At 45.0% G+C, this 19,874-nt stretch overlaps 1 protein-coding gene and 1 non-coding gene across 2 annotated transcripts; one reads left to right on the forward strand and one right to left on the reverse strand.

The window, feature by feature from the left end:
• Window positions 1-1,709: 1,709 nt before the first annotated feature.
• kcnh6a (potassium voltage-gated channel, subfamily H (eag-related), member 6a) lies at window positions 1,710-17,547 on the reverse strand. The gene is made up of 17 exons (XM_086133260.1): window positions 17,056-17,547; window positions 15,330-15,560; window positions 15,006-15,155; window positions 14,620-14,723; window positions 13,795-14,107; window positions 13,470-13,672; window positions 8,732-9,157; window positions 7,564-7,981; window positions 6,958-7,157; window positions 6,509-6,761; window positions 5,537-5,730; window positions 5,282-5,375; window positions 4,898-5,185; window positions 4,515-4,698; window positions 3,385-3,586; window positions 2,964-3,200; window positions 1,710-1,858 (listed from the first exon to the last, which is right to left on the reverse strand). Exons 1-16 carry the CDS (start codon window positions 17,129-17,131, stop codon window positions 2,970-2,972), a joined length of 3,567 nt encoding a protein of 1,188 aa, XP_085989386.1. The 5' UTR covers window positions 17,132-17,547; the 3' UTR covers window positions 1,710-1,858; window positions 2,964-2,969.
• On the forward strand, window positions 4,338-4,409 carry trnac-gca (transfer RNA cysteine (anticodon GCA)). Its single transcript has one exon. It is a non-coding gene; the product is annotated as a tRNA-Cys (tRNA).
• Window positions 17,548-19,874: the final 2,327 nt, after the last annotated feature.

Below are 19,874 nucleotides of genomic sequence, written 5' to 3' on the forward strand. Positions count from 1 at the left end.
TGACGGGAACAGTGAAAAGACTTGTCTAATGTGACCCAAGTGCAAGTCTGAGCTCAAGACTGAAGTGGGACTTTGAAAAAGTGCTGCAAAAATGCTCCAAACCACACCCAATTTGACATCCACCAATCACAGGGACACTCTCATTTGTATAACCAACCAACCACGCCCACATTTGTCATGCTGACCAATCAGATTGCTCTACATTTGCATAACGCCCTCTTAGGAAGCACACCAATCGGAGACGACATAATTTACATAACCACTCCCCCCTTTCCACCCCCTTTCACAGCTATCGGCGAATCATCAGCCATCATTCCAGCCAGGCCACACCCACTTTCATGGATTTTTCTGTAGGGAAAAAAAAATCCAGGAAAAAAAAATTGAAAAAAAATTTACGAAAAGAAATTTTTCAAAAAAGGAAAAATGGTTTTTAATTTTTTTAAAGTTTGATTGTGGTGATGTTAAAAAATGATGTCGAGAGTTGAAATGTCACATTTCACCTCATCACACTCCACCAGCTCCAGCTGAAAGACAAAGCACAGATTGGTAGACACCAATTACAAACCACAAACGCAGTTCTGTTTTACTCTGCTCCTCATTTTTTAACTTGCTTTCAAGTGTAGATAACGCCACGTTTCTTGAGACCTGCCAACAAGCAACAGGTCCAAACGTTGAGGGACGACTCTGCTTCACAACGTCTATCAGGTCCTTGAGCACCATCTGGTGGACAAAAGCAGGACAAACACGCACAATGATGTCATTTCCGGAAACATAAGCAAAACTTTAAATTTGAAACCGGAAGTGAATGTGTGGAAAAAAATCCTAGCGGAACGGTAAAGGCTTAACCCAAGGTCGGCACCGGGGCCCGAACCGCGGTTCACCAGTGGAGAATCCCTTTCATATACCACTGGACTGTACTTCCACTGTAACATCAACAAACTATTGTGTATTTATTAGCATCACTCTCGTTGAATATAACCACCCGAATTATTTGGGCAGCGACCTTGGGTGGCCGAATGGATAACGACAATACTTGGTACCCGGGTTCAATTCTTGCTCAGCTTATAAATAGAGCACATGGTGGGACTCGAACTCGGTTCGCCTGACCACTACGCGATGTATTTTACCATTAGGCCACCCTGCTGCGAAAATTTCGGTTTTTTAAATATGTAATCATAGGGTGTTAGCCTTATGATGGTCAGCTTCAGCGGTTCAAAAAAGGAAAATGTTTGGTGAGACGCTTGACATCTCTCATGGAGTGCTCGCTTCTGGTTCAAACTTCTAACTTTGCACCTGGACGAGGTGACGAGACACCCGAGTTCGTCTCTTGCTAAATTTATAAATAGAGAGGAGATGGCGGTCGAAATCGTTCCCCCTGCTGACCCAGCGATGTCTTTTACCATCAGGCCATCCCGGCATGAATATTTTGTAATCTTAATATGTAGTCAAAGGGTCGTATTTTGAAGGTTTTAGACCGTTGGCGTCTCTCGTGGGCGACGTGACGGCACTCCAACCTCACCCTCGACCACGCCAATATTTCCTACCGCTGCCTGCCTTCAGAATGCCATCCTGAGATCAGGAGAGAGAGCTTGCAAAGCCAACTTCGTTTTCGATTGAAGACGAGTTGCACAAAGAGATCGTGTCGTTTTGTCATTTTGCTTTCTTGGCGATCGTGAATAAAATGCAAATAAAACACCCATTACGCACACTTCCAAAACGTGCAAGCCAACTTTATTCATTGTTTCAAGATGCTTTGTTGATCAGGGCAACTCCGCTGGAATAGTTGAGACCCAAGTCTCGTCTGGATGCTTGCGGGGGTGCTCTCTGCTGGTCCCAACGGGGCCAGGGGCTGAATAACCTGCAAAACCCAAAGGATCGCGGTGAAATCAAACTTCGTTTCAGATTGGGGAGGAAACATCGGATGACTTTCTGAGGGCCCCGATAAATTTTCCCCCTCAAAGTATTCACTGTATATCGATCAACATGCCCCCCCCCCGCCACCACCACCACCACCACCACCACCACCACCACTACCACTTCCAAAACAAAGTTTAACCAACTACGACAATGCATGAACTCCAGCAGAATGCGGTCTCTGCCCAGCCCCCCCCCCCGCCACCACGAGCAGCCCGTCACAGCTGGATGGGGTCAGAAACATTTCGGTCTCAAACTCCAGCAGAGGGCCCGCCATTGGCAAGGGGACACAATAAATCCGATTTCGCTTTCCAATGTCAGCTAACAGCAGTAAGAATCATTGTCAAATTCGACCGCAAACTAACAAGAGGCTCGCGCCCGTCGTCGACGGTGTTGACAAGGTCTTTACGAATCGTAAGGGCGCCGTCTACTGGTGACCAATAGGAATGACAAACCTTCGACTAAAGTGGCTCTCAACTTTACAAGTACAGTCCCACCGAAAAAATACAACTCCCTGGGTACCTTTATCAGGTGCTGTCTCGCCATGTTGTCTTTGTTGTTGTGTTTATGATCCTCTGGACGAGTTGGAACTGGGAAAGTCAATTTCTTTTGCATACCTGTCAACCACGGCTAATAGCTGCCCTTATAAATGATTACGATTCCCCTTACAAAGCAACAAAAACCCATACAACGGCTTACCGCGCATGCGCACATTTCATGCTTTATCAATCCTACCGTACGCAACGATGAAAAAAATATATACGATTGAGGATTACTTTTGCTGGTTTGCCGTGACAATAATAGCGATCGACGACGGCATTGTCGTTGGCTACCAGCAGGTGAGACGATCTGGATTTGAGCCAAAATGGTCTTTGTTAGATTGGTTCACAATTTTTTTCCCCCGTATAAAAGTTGAAATACGCCGTACGTGATTTGAAATGATTAAAAAAAAACTATAAAATACGGGGAAAACGTACAAGTTGACAGGTATGTGTCTGTCTGTGGCTGCGCAGACAGGCTGCTCAGCGTGCACTCCGTGCAGTACCTACCACCTCCTAGCTCCCAGGGCTTCCCGGCAGGATTGGGTCTGAGATGTGCCTCTGGATCTCCGGCACTTCAGAGGAGACCTCCAGGTGCTCGGGGAGGGAAGGGAAGCGCTGGGTGGTACCCAGCATCCCTGGGGCCTCAGGCTGGGGCGGCGTCAGGGACATGGTGTCGTCCGAGGCGGCCGTCACGTGGATCCCGCTGGACAGCGAGTCCTTGGACTTGGACTCGGACTCTGGAGTCTAGGGTGGGGAAACAGAACATGTTGGACACACTTGGAATGCTAATATTGTTGTATTTATTACTTTTGGAAAAATTGACAATTTTATCTTGTAATTTTTCAACTTTAGTGTTCTAATCATGACTCCAATTTAGCGCTCGTCAGACACGCTAGGAATCACGCAATTAATCGGCGCGTGCGCGTACCTGTAGCAGCGAAGCGGCGCTGTCCATCATGGGAGGGACGGCGCAGAGGGTGGGCGGCGGTGCGTTGCCGTACAGGGCGGCGGCGGTGGCGGTGGGGAGGGGGCTGGGTGATACGGCGCTGTAGGCGGGCGGCACTGGGGCCATCTGACGCTGAAGTAGCTGCAGGATGACGGTGATGTCCGCCGTCATTCGGCTCTCCAGTCTGCAACAAGAACAATGAATGCGTACATTTTTTTGAGCCTATCCTCCGCTACTCGCTGAAAATCTCCTCTAGTTGCTGTTTAGTGCACAGGCCAAAGACATCGTAAATATATTGCTTTGGTGGGCATCTGGTAGGATCTCTGTTCAACTGAGAGGAGGAGTTTCATTTAGTCTCTGTTCAACTGAGAGGAGGAGTTTCATTTAGTCAGGTCTTAATTTGATCGAACCGATGTGAAGAGTAAACATGTTTGTGTGTCTTGGAGATGCTTGATTACTTAATGACCTGGCAAGCACCTTTTCGCTTTTCACAGCAGCAATGCTTGCTTCATCCCTCATGAATAGTGTTACAACGGTTGCATTTAACTGTTATTTTAGTTTGTTTGAATTAATTACAATCACTTATTTAGTTTTTTTTCAAAGGGCAAAAACGACCTGTAGATATTCAACTTTTTACACATATTGCCCGGGGAATATGATTAAGTTAGGATTGTATAACCCTGAGAAAACATATTTGGTAAAAAGAAACCTCCAATTCATCGCAGGATATGAATGCTAAAACTGTCCACCAGATGTCACTGTCGCATGAACTCGTTCACCAACACGCACACTATGATGTGAATATACGTCACAATTTTTTTTTGATCATTACACTGTCACATTGTTACTTTGTCTTTTATTGATGCTAATTTACTTGTGGCCCCAGATTATATACTATTAACAAATATAAAAATATATCGAAGGGTCGTCCAGAAGGGGGTATAGCTCAGTGGTAGAGCATTTGACTGCAGATCAAGAGGTCCCCGGTTCAAATCCGGGTGCCCCCTTCAAGAGATTTTTTTTATGAATGAATAACTCTATTCTAACCCTGATAGTGAAAAAAAAATCGTACTTGTTTTAAAAAAGAGAGAGAGAGAGAGATCTAATCTCACCTGTTCAACTGTGACTGGAGCACTTCAAGTCTTGACCCGAGCTCACTAGGCCGGTCCTCAGAACAGGGGACAGGCTGGAAGCCGGTGGTCCTGGCCGCAGACGATGAGCGTCTCTGGGCCTCGGAATACTGGCTGGCCCGGCGGTCTGGCCAGTAGCCGTATAGGCCCGACATGCTGACTGGAACTGTGGGTGTAAGGATGATTGTTAGAACATAAACTTAAACGTTGCACTTGACTCTGGATGAAGTTACAGTTCATTCATTTATTTTCTATGTTTTTTTTAAGAGTAACATCTCACATGGGCAAACTCCAGAGTATTGTGTTGAGGAAATTCACAGTGATAGCTTATCTGGATGATACAGAGATGGTGGCGGACGCTTCACCTGAGTACGGTGGCCCAGCGAGGTCAATAGGCTTCGCCATCCCAGGGCCGGATCTACCGTGCGGCAGGAGGTTAATGACTGCCGGTGGGTAGTCTCTGGCGTCCCCTGCCGGCGGGGGGTACAGCTCAATTTTACTGCTACGCCTCATCTGCTTCATCTCCTCGTCGCTGGACTCGGATGAAAAAGTGTCACTATTGCACTGCTCGTCCCAGCGCGGCGTTGCGACTTTGTGATGGTTGGCCATTGGACAAGACTGCTCGGCGTAGGTCTCCTCCTGGTCCGTGCCATCTGAAGAAGGATTTTTATTCTTTTTTTTAACTGACGTATGCACTGGGAGAGATTTTTTGTTTAGTTTTTTTGGGTAAAGGCAAGGTCATCGCTCACGGTTGTGGCGTCGCGGGGAGCCTCTGTGGTGACTGCTGCGACGGTAGCCACATTCAGAGTCCTTGCTTGGCGTTGACAGATTTACCCGATCTGCCTGATACACAACACCTTCAGTAATGGACAAATATAGAATACAAATATAGAATACAAATACAATACATTTATGCGGGTCTACTCATGACAGACACGCCTACCAAGTTTTATATTATATTTTACATTTTCTGGTGGTCAACACCTCCATCAGGTGGCACTCACATCTCTCAGGTTGAAGGTGACCTCCAAGTTGTGCCAGAAAGTGTCGGCAAAGTCAGGGTACATGTCCAGAACCTCCATCAGGTCGTCCCTCTGGATTTTGTGAAGGTCGCAGTACGTCAGCGCCCGCACGTCGGCGCTGGACTTGCCGGGCCTGCCGTACATGCTGACGGACTCGCCGAAGATGTCGTTCTTTCCTGGACGTACGCATGAGATGGGATCCAAACCCAAACCAAATAAAAACACTGCGGTGAATGTTCTATTGGAAAAGGAGGCACCCGAGCGGGATTCGAGCGCCACTGCTATTGGTGATCAATGGTTCTGCGAAACGGAAGAATTAAATGGAGCTGTGCCCAAACACCCCTGGCGAGGCAACACGACAGCTGTGTGTGTGTGTGTGTGTGTGTGTGTGTGTGTGTGTGCGCACGCGCGTCTCTTCATGTGCGTGCGCTTTGATGTGAAGGCGGAAAATGGGGAACCCCCCCCCCAATTGAATTAAATTGAGATTTAAATCAAATCACATTTGAATTTAATTTCAAGGAACGAACTGAATTTTCCTTTTGAGGGATCAAAATTTAAATCAAGTTTAAAATTGAATTTTAATGAAATTAGAATTTTGTTTGCATTTGAACTTTAACTTTGAATGCAAATTAGATTTAAACTAGATTTACAGTTAAATTATTATTAAATTAAAACAACTGAATTAATTTGTCTCGACGTATCAAGATTAGAACAGTAAAAGTGAATAAAAAAATTCAATTACATTTCATTTAAATTCAGGTTTAAATGATATTGTATTTGCATGATAATCATCTGAAAACTATTTGGCAGTTTGTGCTTCAAATTGCACAGATCTTGTTGGAACTTACAGAATCTTACATTGAAGAAAACGAGTCCATCATTTCGCTCTTCGGAGAATGTGTCAACTTCGGTGGAGTCCGAATTAAAGTCAAAGGAAGCGGGCATCGCACTTACCCAATATGGCCACCACCATGTCGTCGCGCAGGATCTCGATGGAGCCGTTGGAGATGAAATAAAGGGCGGTGAGGATGTCGCCGCTGTGCACCAGGGTGTCGCCGGGCGGGGCGTGGGTGGTCTTGAAGCGGATGGCCAGGGCGCGCAGGCAGCCTTTGTTGGCGCCTCGGAAGGCTTTGCACTGTTGCATCAACGTGCGGTTCAGATGCAGGCAGATGTCGGCCTGCAGGCACTCGGGGAAGCCCTTCAACACCTGGTGGGAAACACGCAGGGTGCCTTTAAAATGCGGCTGTCAACACGTCAAAGGGGTCCAAGTAATTCTGACTTTGCTGCACATAAAGACGGACGAAAATGAATTTGTAAATGACTACGATGAAAAGCTGGATGTATAACAAAAGTCGAAGACGTGGGCCTGCGTTGAAGTTTCGAGAGACAGTTTGCATACTCACGGCGTTCATGTCGATGCCGTTGGTGTAGGACCAGGCGTGCTGGAAGTACTCCTCCAGACGCTGCCGCAAGCCACCGGGAATTTGGTGGAAGCGGATGAACTCTTTAACGCGCAGCATCTGCGTGTGGTACCGCGCCGTGCCCGAGTAGAGCCTCTGGATGATGGCCGAAACGTTGCCAAAGATGCTGGCGTACATCAGAGCTGCGTCAAAGGGAAGGGAGAAAGTTGAGCACAAAGAAAGGTAAAAAAAAAAAAAAAAAACAATACCAAAAAAAATACAAAACAATTTCTTGCATGAAACACCAAAAATACAAATAAAACAAACAAAAAAAACTAACAAAAAAAGAAAACACAAATGATGAAAACAATATGGTAACATTGAAATAAAAATAAGAAAAAAAGAAATATATAAATGTCAATAGCATTGCAACAATGCAAAATAACAAACACAAATAATTGTGAAAAATAATAAACAAGTCTAAACTAGAAAAATAATTTAAAAAACAAATTTAAAAATATGGAAAAAACGAATACATACTAATTAAAGTTCAAATAAAAATAAAATAAAGCTAAATATTTTTTTTCACTAAAACACAGAGGGACTCACATCCAATGAGCATGACGCAAATGGAGAAGATCTTTTCGGGGTTGGTGTTGGGTGAAACGTTTCCGAAGCCGACGCTGGTGAGGCTGCTGAAGGTGAAGTAGAGCGCCGTCACGTACTTGTCCTTGATGGACGGCCCCGACGCCGCGTCGCTGTCGTTGTATTGCTTGCCGATCTGCTCGGCCAGGTTGTCCAGCCAGCCGATCTTCATGACCCCCACGCGGGCCGAGCTGGTGCGTTCCACGTTGCCGATGGCGTACCAGATGCACGCCAGCCAGTGGGCGATCAGGGCGAAGGTGCACATGAGCAGGAAGAGCACGGCCGCTCCGTACTCCGAGTAACGGTCCAGTTTACGGGCCACCCGCACCAAACGCAGAAGCCGCGCCGTCTTCAGAAGGCCGATCAGTGTGGTGGTCTGCGGCTGGGGAGGCAGACGCCATCTCGTTACTACAGTCAACTGGAGATGCGGCGCTCTAATATTTGATTGATTACTTTTCCCAATTATCCCATCGATTAATCGGATACCAATTGAGTCTGGATTATTAACCCTTTCAGGCACCCTGTAAACTGATAACATGATATTCTGTGATATATGCCAGTGAGTATTGTTATATTGCCACGACACCTTTGTTGATACACTGTGTTCAAATATTCATGCTTTGCGTTGCATTAAGCTAGCAGAAGGAAAAGTTCTGCGGTTGTTTTAAATGCAATTTGTTTTTGTTTGATGTTTAGTTTGACGTGAACATCCACAGGGAATGCTAATAATATATAGACTGTAATTTAAAAAAAAGATTATTATTATATTTATATATTATTTATATTATTTTCATAATAATAATAATAATATTATATTTTATAATATATTATTATTATCATATATATTATTACTATATATTATTATATATTTTTCTATTTTTTTTCTTTTCTAAACCCCCCCCCCCCCCCCAATTTTGCTGCTCTAGACTGCAAATTTCCCCAGTGTGGGACAAATAAAGGTTATCTTATTTACCTGCCAAACTGCTTTTTGTGAAGTGAGTTAACTGCCATCATATAGCACTCTAAAAAATTTTGCTTGAAAGTCAAAGCAACAAATTCATCCAAGCAATCTACAGGTGGAAAAATTTGCAAGTCGGGTCCGTCATCTCTTACGGCACAATTTTTTCCATACCTCCTCCGAGCCAGAGCGGAAGATGAGCAGATCGAAGGGTATGGCGGCCACGATGTCGATGAGGAACCAGCCCTTGAAGTAGTGCTGGGCGATGCGGCCCGGGTGGCTGACCACTTCATCGTTGTGATTGACATACGTGGTCCGGAAGTTGATGAGGATGTCCACGATGAACATGACGTCCACCACCAGGTCCACTACGTTGAGAGGGTTGCACGTGTAGCCGCACGTCCGCCGCCGATCCTCCTCCACCTCGTTGAGAAGAAAGGCGGCCGAGTAGGGCGTGAAGATGGCCGTGTAGATGACCAGCAGCAGGATGAGCCAGTCCCACATGGCCTTGAAGGGGCTGTAGTGCAAGATGGTCCAGCGGTGGATCCGCGGGGCTTGCAGCTTGTACTCGGGAAGCACGTCGGCACCCAGCGACAGAACCTTACCGCCAAGAAAGCCGTTCATTAATACCATATAGGCTCACTTAATTAGGTACACCTACCTGCACACTGTCTAAAACCAGGACCACTTTCACCTGCTGCTGTCCCGACCATATGACCTGATTTTGGTCCGGGTAACTGAAAACAACAAGCACGGCGTGTTTTCACCCGTTGGCGAGTTTCATTGAATTTTACTTTGACAATTGGTTTGAAATACAAAGGAATGCAAAACTTTGCAAGGTAACGCAAAGTTGTTTTTTTTCTCCATGTCCTTTTAGGGGCTCCGTACCTGATTATCCAGCCAGATAAGCAACCTATTACCCTCTACCTAACGAGTACCAACAGTGAGCAGTCAGCAATGATCTTAATCCTGGAGAACATTGAATAATTGATGGAAGAGCATTAATGATGTCACTAATATGATATGTAGCAGCTTGCAGTGAGACCGCACCAATCCGATGCTTTTCCTGCGCTGGCCAGGCTAATTTGCATCGTACTTTGCATGATGTCATCCGTGGCGATGAAGCTCAACTGCTGCCTGCGACGCGCGTAACTTATAAATTCTCTCCCAGGAACCACAAGAAGCTTATTAATGTTCTGTTTCCACTGGCCGAGCTCCTCGCTGAATATAACCACCTAGGGAGAAGTCACACGCATTCTAAAATGTGCCAGCGAATTCGGAGCTTGACTACATTTGGGAACGAAGTGAAAGGGGTCACCGAAAGGATGTTTGATGACAGAACGGCGCTGGCGTGGGTTTTAAATCTTGTTTAAACGACACGAAGGAGCGCTGATGGGCCGCTGTGACCTGCTGAACACCATGTGGATGGGCGACATGCTAATGAGAGTGTAAACACAAGGTTCACTCATCCAACAAGTTATCGATGTGCTGTGTTTTGCAATGACCAATAGAAGTCCCCCCCCCCCCCCCCCGTGTCGCATGCAACCTGTCAGCTCGTTATAATTAACATGGCATTCGTTCATGTCTACATGGGGCTCGTGTTTGATGCATGACAGTTTGGGAAAGTACATTTTGAAGGCAAGAAAACGCCCCAAAAAGAAATTTGGGGCAGATAAACTGTGGGTGAACAAGTTAAAATAAAAGTTTGGACGAGTAAGCAGGGAGCATTGAAGCCCAAATGACAATTTGGGCAAGGAAACTGGTTCCAACAAGGTCAAAAACTGCAATTTGGGCCAAGTAAACGGTGGACAGCCGAACCAAAAAAAAAACCCCCAACAAATTCAGCAAGGCGGACAACAAGGCCAAAAGGTCAAATTCAACAAGTAAAATGTGGGCAGCGAAGCCAAAATGACAATTCAGACAAATAAAACAAGGGGAAAATGAAAGGAGAAAAAAATGTGAATGAGCTGACGTGGTCACATGGCAACAACATGCCCTGGCTTCCTGTTCCTCACTTGTCAGCTTCATATAGAAAAGAGGAGCATCTGAAGAGCACCTTAGCAGTAAGTAAATGGTGTAAGTGTGTAGTTATAAAAATAAATAAAAGCACTCACAGGCTGTAGTTTCTGCTTGAAGCTCATGTTGACGCGTACTTCATGTTAACCACAGAGAGAGAGAGATAGAGAGAGAGAGAGAGAGACAGCAACCTCCGTCCGTCCATCTACATCCCTCCCTCAACGACATTCCTCCCCCCCCTTTGCTTTCTCTCCGTCCCTCTCTGGCCCCCTGCGTTAGGCCCAGCCCAGATTTAAAAATAAATAAATAAATAAACGGCCTCCGTGTGGCATTATGTCATCACAATATGATACATGACAAAATGAGGCGATACATTGTTGGCGAAAAAAGTCAAAAGTAACAATTTAGCCCTTTAGGGGACAACGGTTACTACAGTGGACAGTTTATCAGATTACAAGGTGGATGAAAGGGTTAAACAAGAAAATGGTCGAGGATAAAGCCAAACAAGGATGCAAAAAAAAAATAATAATAAATTTGGGGACAACACAGCCAAAAGGACCATTTGGGGAGGTAGAACAGGGGGCGACAATTCAGCCGAGCTGGCATGTAAATGTTGGGCAATAAAGCCCAAACTACGACAAGATAAGTACACTGGGGACAAGGAAGCCAAAATGACACTTTCGTGAAGTAAACCGGGGCAGCAAAGCCAAAAACAACAATTTGGGTCAGTAAAATGTGAACAGCAAAGCCAATATGACAAGTCAAACTCATTTTGTGTCGCGGACCATATAAAATGATGTGGCGGCCCAAATCTGGCCCCTGAGCCTCGACTTTGACACCTGCGATTTCGACAATGTAGACTCGGTGCAACAAAGCAGAAACAACAAAGACCTCAAATAAACAATTTGGAGCGATGCGTGACACTCACCCGTCACTTCATTAGGTGCACCTCTGAATAACAGCCAATAGAAGCGCTTCATTCAAATTCCGACTTTTGACTGACAGTAACTGTAGTACATCTGTTCCTTATATAGCGGCCATATTATTTCGGCCCACGATAGGGACACAATATTAGAAGTGGCTTTAAATGAAATGATTGGCACTGACAAATTTCATTTCTTCCGCGGAAGCCAGGGGGTGCCGCGCCCGCACACACATACACACACAAAAATCCGGGCGTTGCTCGATCACGCCATTGCAGACTAATCCATAGCGGCGAGGATCAATAGCAACCTTCATTTCTCTTTTGTAAGGTGCCAATCGAAACTCAATTAAGCAGCCAACAATTTTTTATGGCGCGACGCCACAACATCTGACGTAAAGGCAATTTTTAATCGCCGTTTTCAGCGCGAAGCGGCCATGTTTCAGGAGGGGAGAGTTCGCCTGCAAGGTGCGCACATGGAAACGCTGTCCTCCATGTCCATTAGCTCACAAGGCCAAGGTCACTCACTGCCAACCGGCCAGCCAGCCAGCCAGGCAACGCTGCTCGATGGGCACAAACAGATGTCACACTCTTATCTCGCTTTTGAACCAGGGGGAACGAAGGAAAAAAATATATATATAACAATGTTGGAAATCAAACAAAACCAAAAAAATGAATTTTTGGCAACTGACCTTGGGGTAGCAAAAGCCAAACGGGCAAGTAAAAAAGGGTATATAAACCCAGACTGACAAGAAAAATGAGGGCAACAAAGCCAAAACAAGTTTGGAGAAGTAACGTGGGCGACAAAGCCAAAGTGACACGTAAACTGGGCCAACGGAGCTAAACTGACAATTAAAAAAAAAAAAATATATATATAATAATAATCATCATCATCATAATTTCAATCGACTCTGGGGCAACAAATCCAAATCGACAAGTAGGCCAGGGCAACAAAGTCAAGTTTAGAAGTAAACAGAAGGCAACAAAATCAAATTGGCAGGTAAACCGGCCAACCGAGCCAAACAGAAAAGTAAACAAAGGTAATTTCATGACACAGAATCTCCGAGAAGCGCTGGGCGTCATTTTTCTTTTTCTATCCAACTGGCATCCAGCTGCTTTCCTCTGAGATTGTGAGAGCTTTCCCTTTGTCGAGGTGCTTTTTGACACCGCGACGGCGCTGTGGAGGCGACACGGTGTGCACAGCGTGAAGACACATGTCACACATCAGGTGAGATTATTTCTCTTCGCGCGTCATCCGGCGTCCCTGCCGAGTAGCCCGAGGCGGCCCTCCATTTATAGACACACTTGTGTGTGTGTGTGGGTGTATGCATATGTGAATGCAGGAGAGCAGTGATATCTAATGACCTGACCCTGTCACAAACACACACGCAAACACACACACACACACACACACACACACACACACACACACACACACACAAACATACACACTGGGAGGAAAAAGCAAGTGAGAGCGAGAGTTGTTCTCACAGTAGGTAGTGGAGGAGCAGAAAGTAGAAATATAAATGTCACTTGCACCTCCAGCTCCAAGATAAACGATAATGAGAACACAAAAAAAAAAAAAAAAACCCTCAGCCAAGGCTAGAACATTTGTCCCCTGCCAAATCACCGAATGTAGGGCCTTAAAAGGTAAAAGCAGCTCAAACTTTGATTCAAAAGGGGACAACACGTAATATAAACAAGCAGTTTGATGATTTTTGATGTTGTGATTACACTGTGTTTAAATGCTTAATCTGGATCCAATCTGGACTAAAATTTTTGTTTTGCAAATTTCCCCACTGGGGAAGTAACAAAATATTACAGTACCTTGAATTATATTAGACTAGGTTGTAAAAAAATGTCTAAAAAACATTGACTTACTGAATTACTTCTTTCCATTGGATTTCACATGTTGCGTTTACACTGTTGTAAATTCTCAATCTGGATAAGATCTTCAAGGATTTCTAATCTCACCTGTGTTACCTGCGTCACCTTCTCAGTAACATTCTGTGTTCTGTCTTTGACTTTGCTGGGCGCGATGATCTCAATCTCTCCGGGCGACGGGGGTCTGACGCGGTCCGAGCCGAAGGTGAGCGTCACCTGCGGGATGCGCCCAATAGCCCGGTGCCTCATCAGGTCCGAGTCCGAAGTGGAGTTGGCGCCGCTCGGCTTCAAATCTGCACGAAAGCAAAAATAAAAAAAAGGGTCTTTGGTGTTGCTTTTGTTCTCCTTTTTTTCTTCGTGTGAGCGTACTTCGTTTTGCTCACGTCTTAACGAGTGCTTCTACTGTCAGACTCACTGCTGTTCGTCCGGGTATCTCCGAGCCGAGTGCTCAACTCTGTTTTCATCCCGTCGATGTCGTCGAGAGACGAGGCCCGTCGCAGGCTGCGCATGCTTTCCCGCGAGCTGCTTCGAGATATGGTCCCCCGAGGTACCGGCAGGCCCGGCAGGTCCAGGCGGTCCGTCAGCAGGGAGCGGCGCTTGGCGCAAGACTGGGTGGCGAGTGATGGAGGATCCAGGTCTTGCTCTATAAGGGCCTCAGTCTCGGACTGCATACAGCTCTCTTTAGATGGGATGCGGAAATCCTTCAGGGGGACTTCCTCACTGTTGGGCTTAAAAAAAGATTAAAAATATATATTTCATATTATATATATATATATATATATGAATGTATGAATGTATTGTTATCAAAATGTTTTGGAGACTAGTGAGCGTGAGGCAGCAAGAAAAGGAATGTGTGTGTATGTGTGTGTGTGTGTGTGTGTCCGCATGTGTAAATGTGTCTGCCGTGACAGAGTGTGTTTCCGGATTGGTCGCTCATGGATCCGGTCAGGAAGTGATATCCTTCAAAAAAAAAACACAGCGGAGACGTCCAAACACGAGCGAGCGGCTCGTTTGTTTTTCATTTATCTCTTTGATGGCTTTTTCCCCTTTAAACAATTCCCCTCAGCTGTAGAAGGCCCCTCACATGAAATCCCATGTGAAAGGACCACAAAAAGGAAGCCTTTGTTGCCTCTGAATGATCACAGTGTTTTTTTTTTTAACCAGTAAAAATTAAGCATGATTAAACGTGACAATAAAGTTGTACTTGACTTGATATTTATTGCATATAAAGTTCTCTTACCTGCAAGTAGTCCACCACTACACCCTCAAACTGATCTTTGGAGAGCGACTGCCGCCGCATAGGGCGCAACACCGGCAGTCGCATCTTCAATCTGCGATTCTGACCTGAGAGAGACAATCAACAGTGAACAATTAATTTTTTTTCAAATGCTAAAATATGAAACAGTTGGTGCATCATGATTAATGGATTGCAGCACCTTCAGTTGTGCGTGACATGGCCGCCAGGGGGCAGTGTAAAACACAAACACTCCACAATTGTCAGCGACTGCGTGAGTTGCAATAATATTTCACAGAAGATAAAGAATATACGCCTGTGAGTATTGTTATAGTATCTGTGTACGTGTGCTGATGCACCATTAGTGTTCAAATATCCATGAAAGTGCTCACAATAGAGCCAGCCTTGGCTGACTCGCTGCCTGAATCCGGACTTCTTGAGCAGCGGGTCGACGAGCTCCTGGAAGTCCAGGATGAACATGATGACGACGCCTTCCTCGTTCTTCACTGGAACGATGTCCACCATGCACGGCCTGCACGTGCCTGTCATTTGATGGCATTGTATACCAGTTTATACGGGAGGGAGGAAATCACATTTGTGCAAGTCACAAGCAAGTCTCAAGACATAAACTTCAAATTTCAAGTTAAAAAATAAAAGAACTTTCGCAGGTGATAAAGGAGCTATTTGACGAGTAGATGGACAGGTTTTTTTGGTACCTTCCTTGGCGTAGTAGAGGATCTCCACCTTGCGCTCCTCAGAGCCGAGGAGGGCCTGAGCTAGCTGCGCCAGGGCGCTCTTCATGGTGCCGGGCCCCACCAGGAACTGGCATGTGCATGGCTGCTGCATGATTTCGGCCCGCGTGAAGCCGAACATCTGACAGAAGGCCTCGTTGCAGAAGATGATGCCACAGTTCTTCATCTGCGCATTGGCAATCACAAACTTGCGATCTGAAACGACCACGTGGACCAGGTTTAGCATTAGCCACTCCGGGCTTTAAAGATCAATTATGAACTTAATGTGTCACTCATGTCAAGTACAACATGTTCACTTCGCTTGTCCAGTGACAACACAATAGGTCGGCTCGCTATTAATACAGTCAACAATCATGTGGAGTGGAACTAATGAAGTGGAGCTTTCCAGGCAGCTTGGCATCACAGTGATTCCTGAGAGACCGCAACAGAGCAGCTGGACACTTAACAGAGGGACTTGTGTGGAAATGTCAACGCTTCTGTACGCGTATGCTACACATGCTATTTCAGTACTGCACAGTTAATTCTGATTAAAACGAGGTATTTGATTTTGGCTATAGAGTATATATATATATATATATAATATGTGTATGTAAAATAAAATACTGTACACTGTGTCCCCAGCAGGTGAGCGCCTTGCCTAGCAATCGCTAAGTGACAATGAGGGTTTCAAAGTGCCAATTTGTGGAACAGAGGAACATGTGATGTAGCTCCGGAGGCACAAGGGGATTGTGGGTAACCAGAGTGACATCACAATCAAAGGCGAGCACATCTCGGTCGTGTTCATTGAAGTCGGCGGTTAAAAGGCTCCAAAACAGAGCTGGCCAACATTGATCCGGGCCGCCTGTGTCGCGCACACGTCTGCCTTTAAGAGCAGCTGCGACGTTAGCATTAGCTTACATTACTTTTATCAAATATTTTGATTATGTTTGAACTGTGTCCAAAGTTGGCGCATTCCTTTGGAATCTTGGCAATACCTCTCGTTATTAAATTGCAGCCTAATTTCTAATCATGGAAAATTTGTGTGAGCGACTAGGGTGTGCTATGACTTTTCTCAGCCCTGACACTTGCTGCTTTTAACCCTTTCAGGGACAGTGGTCACTACAGTGGACCGTTTATCACGTGATTAGGTTACAGGGTGAATGAAAAGGTGAAAAAAATTACAACATTTGATTTTGTCAGGAAAGGAGATCGAAAGTTGAGTCCGAAACAGAAAAGCAATGATGTGATGGTATCGTCTCAGCCAATCAGATTGTCGTGATATCACATTGTAAGTTTTATGACATGCTGTGATGTGTTAACCGGAGTCATAGTCTACAATTCATTGGTTTTTTTTCTCCCTTCATCTTTTTGGTAACATCTTCACTTTAGCATTGAAGAGGAGTGACATTACAAAATAAATGCAGACACAATCCAAAACAAAACGAATGTCTTGATCTAGAGGGGTGCGCTATTACTTTTCTTTCCTGTCCTGACATTTACGGCTTTCAAAATTCTTAACTCCTAAAGTTCAAAGAAAGAAAAATGTGTCTCATTTTCGTCGGGTGTCCTATTATTTTTCTCAGTCCTGAGAATGTTGAGATATTTGAGTTTTCCTTCATTTAAAGTGTACATGCGTGCAATTAACATTAAACAAGATATGAGGTTTAAGATCAGAATTAGGTTATAAAGAATCACACGTTCAGTGACTTACTTTGCTCGTCGAATTTCCTGATGATGGTATCGAGGTAAGTGTTCTGGAGGGCAACGTGACCGCGTCTCACCGGCATCTTGACAGCGACGATGATGACAACGCATCAAGCTTCTAAATCAGCATCGGGAAGCGCCGAATTTAAATTCAAATTAAAAGAAGTGCACGTGCAAAACTGCTGCGGGATTGGGTTGCTGATGCTGCCTGGAGGATGATGATCTTGATGATGAAGGTTGGTTGCCACAGTGACAAGGGAAGCTGGTTGTCACGCGCTGAGTTAAAAATAAAAAAGGAGGAAAAGTTCACTAAAGTGCAGTTTAATTTCAGACACTTGAGCTGCAGTTAAAAATGAAAAAAGACATAAAACGACACGCAGGAAGTTTTCGCCTTTTGTTGAACGACATTCTCTGTCAAGTTTGTCCGCTAAGAAAGTGCGCAGAAGAAAGAGAATCTCATCTCGGCCAAAAATTGGTCCCATCTACTGTGTGCTGCTTTCCACCGTCCCCCGCGGGTCCTCACAAGCCACCAGCGTCAAGCCATCGAGTACACAGCGGGACGGAAATAGACAGCAGGCAGCCTTTCAAAATAAGAGATATCAGGTTTGAACGCTCGTCTCGTTTGAGACCCAAAATGCGTCCTGAGCATGAATCCAGAAAACGACCCTACAAAATGAATACAAGTTGAACATCGTTTCAAATTCGTTGTTTGTCTCTACATGCTCGTAGTGTAGAAAAGAGGTACAGAAAATGGATGGATGTCAGTATAATACTGAATGGCCGGATGATGTAAGTAGATGCATGTTTGGAATGTGTTTACAGGAATTAATTACTTATGAAGAGATACACAATGATTTCGTGTGTGTGTGTGTGTGTGTGCGCGTACGTTTTATTGTGAAAGTCTAGATGTGCGGTTGTGTTTGGCGGTTTGGCTTGACAATGGTCCTGTCGGTGACAGATTGCAGACCCACCTCAGTCTGCATCACTCCGTATCACAGCTCTGAAAATAGCAGCATCTTGCACGTGCGCCGCTGCCATCGCACTTGTACTGCGATAAGCCGCCATGTGTGTGCCTGTGTGTCAAGTTGAGCACAACAAAAGGAAAACAATGGCAACGTTTTTCACCTTCAATCCATCCTGGTCCCACAGCGACACTCACTTAGCATCCCGGTGGCATTCTGAAATAGAACAGACGCTCTATGAAAGGTCGCTGACAGGAGAGGGAGAGGGACATTTTCTCACATGTGTGTAGCATAGTTAGCTTAGCTGAGACCAAATAAAGTTATTGGCGAGGCCCATTGTGTTTCCCTTAATTTTTTTGGTCCTCTAACCTGATAACATTAGCTCACATCTAATTTTGTAGTCCAAAAAGGTCGTCTGAAGTTGAAAATGTTGGTGCATTGGGCCATTGTTTTATAAGTTACATTGTCCAGGTCTAAATTTAATCTGTGTAACATGTTTAGCTTAGCATCCTCTTGTGTTTCAGGTAACACAAAATTTATTGTCCTGTAACACGTGTTACACTATCGCTAAAGCTAAAAACAATGGACCATGGAAGTCCAAAAGAAGTCCCGCCTGCTCATCCACATCTGTCTCGGAATGTTTGTGACTTTTGCTGTCCTTCTCGCCTACATGGCGGTCTGTCAACACCTCACAAACCAAAACGCACCATCCAGACACCCCTCGCCCCCTGTTTCACCTCTTGCCTGCTTTCTCGCAGGACCTGATGGGAACCAAAACGTTTGAATGGACCTGGAGACTTTTTATCAGGATGGAATTCCTTCAGCACCATCGTCGCCCTGAGAGACTTCATTCCCCTGATAAGAGCTGGACACACCACGTACAACTGTACTCTAAACATACACACGAGTACAGAGTGTCTTATTCGTGTGTTCTGGACTTTTTCTTTTTTTTTTTTGTGGTTGAAGATGGAAGTAGTTTCATGCAGGAACAGATTTCGAAAGGGGGAAAAAAATTGTCCTACATTCCAAGGAAGCATCGTACCAGATGCCCAAGCCACTTCATCTGGCTCCTCTCGACGTGGAGGAGAAGCGGCTTGACTCTGAGCCCCTCCTGGATGAAGCTTGAAAAATGAGACGCAAATTCCTTAAATATTATAGCTCTGTCACCATTTTAACGATAATGCTTTAGTTTACGATAGACATTGGTGAAATCATTTTTTTTACTTGTATGGCAATTAAGAATGCCCAATTTAAATTTAAACAGTGACAGTTGCGCAACAGCATGATTTTGATCTAGGAACAAATTTCTGCTTCGTGTTAGAAAAACATGACCAAAAAAACAAGGGTGTGTGTGTGTGTGTCACAGCAAAGCAAAGATTGTCTTTTGGTTGTGTCATGATGAGCCGCAGCACAGAAATAATCATCCTCTATTCATACCTGGCAAGAGACGCACGAAAAACGCCTCCTCAGTATTCACATGGGAGGGTGATTGGGGGAGTCTTTACATGAAGCTTCAAAAAAAACTAGCGTCACCATGGCCACAGCTACAGACGGAGCAGACTTCTCATTAGTGGTCGTGGATCACTCTAGTCTCCCTTCTTTCTATCTGCAGACTGTCAAAAAAGATAAGTGCTAACGACCACCATATTATGCCCCTCGATGTCACGCCACACTTGAACATACGCAGTCCACGTCAAAGCCGCAGCTCACTTTCATGCCATTAAAAAAATACAACACGACACATTTTCGGCATTTTCCCCAAAACTCTCTTTTATTCTGGAAGGCACTTTGTGTACATAAGGACATTAAAGTCCGTTAAACTCTGCTTTCTGTGAAATACATTTTGACGTTGCACTGCAAGTCC

This window comes from Hippocampus guttulatus, chromosome 16 (assembly GCF_054856545.1).
Source record: "Hippocampus guttulatus isolate MCC_2025c chromosome 16, RoL_Hgut_1.0, whole genome shotgun sequence".
NCBI lineage: Eukaryota > Metazoa > Chordata > Actinopteri > Syngnathiformes > Syngnathidae > Hippocampus > Hippocampus guttulatus.

What these genes read in the sequence shown, in the direction of transcription:
- kcnh6a (XM_086133260.1), bottom strand. Translation starts at nt 17,131, where the DNA reads ATGCCGGTGAGACGCGGTCACGTTGCCCTCCAGAACACTTACCTCGAT. An exon ending in AGATACCCGGACGAACAGCA is followed by an intron (nt 13,673 to 13,794) that starts GTGAGTCTGACA and finishes GCTTTCGTGCAG; the next exon opens with ATTTGAAGCCGAGCGGCGCC. An exon ending in ACGGCATCGACATGAACGCC is followed by an intron (nt 6,762 to 6,957) that starts GTGAGTATGCAA and finishes GTTTCCCACCAG; the next exon opens with GTGTTGAAGGGCTTCCCCGA.